General features: G+C 36.1%; 1 protein-coding gene across 4 annotated transcripts in view; it reads right to left on the bottom strand.

Moving 5' to 3' along the window:
* LOC106772028 (serine/threonine-protein kinase Nek5) overlaps positions 1-5,481 on the bottom strand; it is an 8,280-nt gene continuing 2,799 nt past the window's right edge. For 3 of the 4 annotated variants that reach the window (XM_014658154.2, XM_022785855.1, XM_014658157.1), the window contains 8 exons: positions 5,286-5,366; positions 5,167-5,209; positions 5,026-5,075; positions 4,730-4,811; positions 4,590-4,639; positions 4,414-4,487; positions 2,365-2,416; positions 1-2,289 (listed from right to left, as the gene is read on the bottom strand). In XM_014658154.2, coding sequence (XP_014513640.1) covers positions 205-2,289; positions 2,365-2,416; positions 4,414-4,487; positions 4,590-4,639; positions 4,730-4,811; positions 5,026-5,075; positions 5,167-5,209; positions 5,286-5,366 — 2,517 coding nt within the window. In that variant the 3' untranslated portion in view covers positions 1-204. The remainder of the gene's footprint in view (positions 2,290-2,364; positions 2,417-4,413; positions 4,488-4,589; positions 4,640-4,729; positions 4,812-5,025; positions 5,076-5,166; positions 5,210-5,285; positions 5,367-5,481) is intronic. The other variant, XM_014658155.2, reaches the window with a different exon arrangement.

Here is a 5,481-nt window from a genome sequence, read left to right as displayed (position 1 = left end):
TATTAAACCATTTCAACAATATCAAATATAATTTAATCCATTTACAATACACAGTTTACAAGCAAAGAATTTATGGGATGTTATTCTCCAGCCTCAAATCTTCAATCAAGCTAAAGTCTCAAAGAAACAAACTCATGTAATATTTGGAAATACACATTTTTCTTACAACAATGTATAAATAATGAGCACAACACCTCTCACAAACTACGTTTCAGGATTAAGTTTTTGGGACGCCATGAGGCTTTTTGTTAGCAATATCGCTGTTTCTCTGGAAGACACAGATACAGCATCTTCTCCAAATGGTCTTAGCACAGCAGCAAGCTCTTCAAGGTTTCCTTGCTGAAGTAGCTGTGCACATAACTCAAGTAGAGATTCCAAAGCATCGGCTCTTTGCTGGCAAGAAGCATTACTGCCTCTTGAAATACGCTTCATTAATGAAATGTCATTTGCTTGCTTCTGGGTCCCAACAGCATTGCTGTCTTCTTTACACGTTGAGCAACTGATTGTGTGTGTGTCTTCTCTGTTTTCATCCTTACCTGGATGCGTATCCTTAGTATCAGAAGTCAAGCTGTTCATGTGTGAGCCCTCTTTAAATCCTTCAGGTTTTTCATCTTCCTTCAAGCTGCTTCCAGTTTCAGTGTCATGTTCAACCCTAACAGGTTGTGCCAGTGGGGATGATGACCTTTCCTCATCAATGGACCCGTCTTTATCACTGCTGCTGCTGCCTTCACTGGACAAAGATTTAAGGGAGTCCTCAGGTTTAGCATCTTTCTCCTGTGTTTCAGCTTTATCAAAACCTTCATTGGAAAGTTTATCTTCAAATTCTGTAGTCACTATAGTTATGTCTATTGCATCAGACGTCTGGAAATGCTCAGCAGTGAGTCCTTGTTCTTCACCTACAGATTCTAGCATACTCTTCGATGTGATCTCATCACCAGATCCATCTTCATCATTACCGTTGCTGTTATCATAGGAAATTATTGATTTACTGGAGCACTCAAGTTTGGCATCTTCACTCTGTGCTTCAGCTTCACCAGAACCTTCATTAGAAACTCTGTCCACATCTTTTGAAGCTGTGGCTTTTATGTCAACAAGATCTAACTTTTGAGCAGGTTCAGCTATAAACCATTTCTCTTCATGCATAGAATCGAGTGTACTCTTCAATCTGCTGTCATCAATGTACCCTAATATTCTGGAGTCCTGTCTGCCATTTTTTGTCTCTGTTCCAGTTTCATCAAATGCTTCATTGCAAAAATTATCTTCAAATTTTGTAGCCACTGCATTCGTGTCGATCACATCTGACTTTGGAAAATGTTCAGCAGTAAATTCTTGTTCATCATGCACAGATTCTAGAATACTCTTTGAAGTGATCTCATCAATGGAAACATCTTTATCATTGCCTTTGCTGTTTTCAGTGAACACTATTGATTTTTTGGAGTCCACAAGTTTGTCATTTTCCCTCTCTGTTTCCATTTTATCAAAACCATCACTGGAAAAATTATCTTCAACTTCTGTAGATACTGTGCTTGGGTCAACCACATCCGACTTCCGAAAACCGTCCACCGTAAATCCTTGTTCTTCATGCACAGAATCAAGGGTACTCTTTGACATGATCTCATCAATGGACTCATCTTTATCATTACCCTCGCTGCCTTCACTGGACATTGTTGATTTACTGTAATCCCCAGTTTTGGCACCTTCGCTGAGTGCTTCATCTGTATTGAGATCTTCATTGGAAAGAATATCTTCAACATTTTTAATTGCTGTATTTATGTCAAATGCGTATGACTTATGGGTAGTAAGTCCTTGCTCTTCATGCACACAATCTATTGTACTTTTTGAAGTGATCTCACTGTCAGCTGTGTCCCTTGCAAATCTATTTTTAAAGTCTCCTTCCTTGCTCACACTGCAAACAGTTGATTCAGATGTTGTAGAGCCATCTTTTGAGCCACTAATACTTGTAGAGAATTCCTGTGTATAGCTGGTAGAATCAACCATTTTGGTCTCAACCTTGACTTTGGTTGGCATTGCTAGCTTGTCCTCATTATGCTGGTTCCGTGTCTGTACATCTCCATTTCCCTCCAATGGATAAATTCGGTCCAACCGATTTACTAATCCTGCTAATTCTGCTTCCTTATCCCAATGGTCTTTGCTACCACTAGATTTGTTTTTAGTTTTATCCTTTGGAGAGTTACTATTTATAAGATGTACTGGTAAATAAATAGATGAAGCATTACGACAGCGTAGAACATAAGGTTGTAAATGAGGATGCCTTAATAATTCAGATGCCTGCCAAAAAAGAGAAATGTAAGAATAAACAGCTTTACATAAACGAGTTACACAAGAAAAGCTCAGTGAACTCACTGTTGGTCTGTGTTCTGGGTTTTTCCTCAGCATGCTCTTGATAAGTTGTTTCCTGTTAAACATAAACGACACAAGTCTTCTGGCTTCAGTTTCATCATTTCAATGACATATTTAAAGGAAACAAAGGGATTCACTGGTATACTTTTGTTGGATTTAAATAGATATAATAACTTTGAAAAGATTAGATAGGGAAAATATGACAACAGTGTGAATGCTAATGGGTTTTAGGGGTAGATATTGTGCTTTTGGTAGTAATGGGGTCAAAAAACAAGGGCTTCAATTAGAATGAAAAGGTGTATTGTGAACTTATGATGCGTAATTATCTGATATAAAATACCAATCAAATATTTGGTTTAACTTATTAGAAGAAATGATTACTTATTTTTGCCAACTTTATTTAACCAGGTTAAGTAATGATGTAGCAATACTAGAACAAGCCCAAGCACACAGCACAAGTTAATAAAATAAAATTGCTTGCAGTAACTAAATAAGTAACATAATAAAATTATGAAACTGCTCTCAAGATTGCTTCCCAAATATGATGTCCAATTGGTGAGATAATATCATTCTAAAGACTTTAGTAATATTTGGAGATATTCTAATATGTTTTAAGACATAAAATATACTCTGAGATAGGTAGTATACATTCAAACACTTCCCTAGAAGTTAATGCTTAGTAGTTTCAACCCTGTCACAATGAAAATACCAAAAGAAAACTCTGAAAATAATGTCAGCTGTAATAATAGTTTGAAACAACTCCAGAAAAGGGACACGGCCGAAGTTACTCCAAATCCATCACAAAACATTTGGAAGATTCAAATTCAAAAAAAAAAATTAGTAGCCTCCAAACTTAAAAACTGAAGCTGAGTGTGAATAACATTCATAATTAAGAGTTTAAGATCAAATCTAGTCTATACATTGAAGCCAACAGACAATTAATCACTTGTATTACTCATCAATTGAGGGCAGAAATCACCATCAGTATGTTTTGGCTGTGGGAACCTGGTGTAAATTGCATCCAATAGACAATTCATTAGTGAGACAAGAGAAATCACCAACAGTATGAGGATTTACTGTGGGAAGAATACTCACCACTTGTATGATTGTTAGTGGTGGGCGGAGATCACACTGACAAAATGATCATGAGCAAGAGGTGACATCACCAACAGAATGATTGTTGGCAGGAAGAGATGTCACCATTGAAATGATCACAGACAAAAAGGGATGTCACCAGACTCATCACCTCAGTGGCGAGAGAGTAGTCTATCATCCTCATTCTCCACCAATGCAATGCCAGCATTGGAAAATTAATTTTTACACCAAACAGGTAAGAAAGAAAATATGAAGAAGATTTACAGGAGTATAACAAAAAAGGAGGAAGAGAAAAGGTTGTCATAAAGACAAAGCGGAATGAAACAAAAATGCATATAAGGAAAAACTAGAATTTCAGTTTCTGTAATTGGTGATAGAACAAAGACCATGAATACCAACATATTAGATCAATATGGTTACTATGACATATTGCAACATAATAACACAAAGGTTCTATTTAAATTGTTGAATTTTGTGGGAGATTTTAGGGGAAGGTAGAACAAAATTCTACAGAAATAATTTATATACTGAATGGAAATGCTTGTTATTTGGTAAAATGCTTATAATCTCTTAATAGTGCAGACTAAATTGTAGTCTACTATCAAGTGCAACTGCTTACACACTAATACCTATGAGTACTACTAAATGCACTTTATCATGTGATACGTGATACATGAACATATCCTTTCCTAAGTGCATTAACTATGATTAACAGATACTAAAAAAACAGGTTAAGTATTGAGATAGTATTGGTAAGAACCCAAGTTGGCTACAGTAGGATTACTAACCCTTATTATATACGGAAAAATAAAAAAATAGAAAACAAAAACAACTGCCCCAATTGCTTCCTCAGATTCCTAATTCAGTAAATAAGATCTTCTTAAGATATTCTAGAAAATTCTAAGATACACTAGATGTATTCCGAATATTTTGTAATAACATGAAAAGGTTACTTACAGTGTGGACGAGTAAACAATTGGCAACGGAGAAATGGAGCATCTATTTATTTTATTGATAAGTCCAGCCCTGTCCTGTTTGATTCATTCATGATTCACCAAATTATTTCACTCGTATTGGAGAAACTTCATTGTCACTAATAATATCAAACTCAAATGATTCGGTTTTGTTCTTACTGGAGCACGAAATGCTAGTTGATGTGCAACAATTTCAAACATGCAGCAACCTTTACATACAAAGAGACATCATTTTACACAAGGTCAGATATCATGGCATATGACTTTGTCAACTAGAATCACGTAACTGTAACTCTTACCAAGTGACCACATATCAGATTTATAACCATAAGGTATACCAGCAAAGGCCTCGGGACACATGTAGTTTAGAGTTCCAAAAGCCTACAAAAGATACAAGATTGATGCAAACAATAAAAAGACATTAAGGAGCATTATCATTTGTGATTTAAGGTTTACGGAGAGAAGGCAAAGGCTATTTATTTTTAGTTAAAAAGCAACAAATATTTGGTCTGAGAATCCACCATCAGGGGACAACTGCAAAACATAATCATGAAGAAGGAAGCAGATAAGGCCAATATGTTACTATTTACATTACCGGAGAAGTGAGGTCTTGAGGATTGAGAAGCTTCGCAAGACCAAATTCACCTGCAGTGTCCATGTAATGCAAATTTGCTTTAGACAACATGATACACAGAAACCCATAGTGATGAGCATTCAAAGGATAACACCTTCATACCTAGCCGAATGTTATTTTCTTTGGTAAGGAATATGTTGGAACACTGAAATAAAAAGAAGTGCCATTAATATAAACACCATGTAAGGATTTATTTGCTAGGATATAAGAATAAGTAGTACCTTAAGATCTCTGTGGAGTACCCGATTGGAGTGAAGGTAGTCCACAGCTAGTAGCAATTGAGTCAACCATTTGCAGACTTTCTATGTGATAGAATGGAAACGCAGAATGGGTAAGGAATCCAGAGAGAAGGAAGGCAAATGGAAGATGAGAGGTGAAGTAGAAGGAAGTTTACTTAAAACCTTTTCTTCCCCCCCC

Source organism: Vigna radiata, chromosome 8 (assembly GCF_000741045.1).
Source record: "Vigna radiata var. radiata cultivar VC1973A chromosome 8, Vradiata_ver6, whole genome shotgun sequence".
Taxonomy (NCBI): domain Eukaryota; kingdom Viridiplantae; phylum Streptophyta; class Magnoliopsida; order Fabales; family Fabaceae; genus Vigna; species Vigna radiata.
Note: the sequence above shows the minus strand (reverse complement) of the source record. Positions and strands in the feature narration are given on the sequence as shown.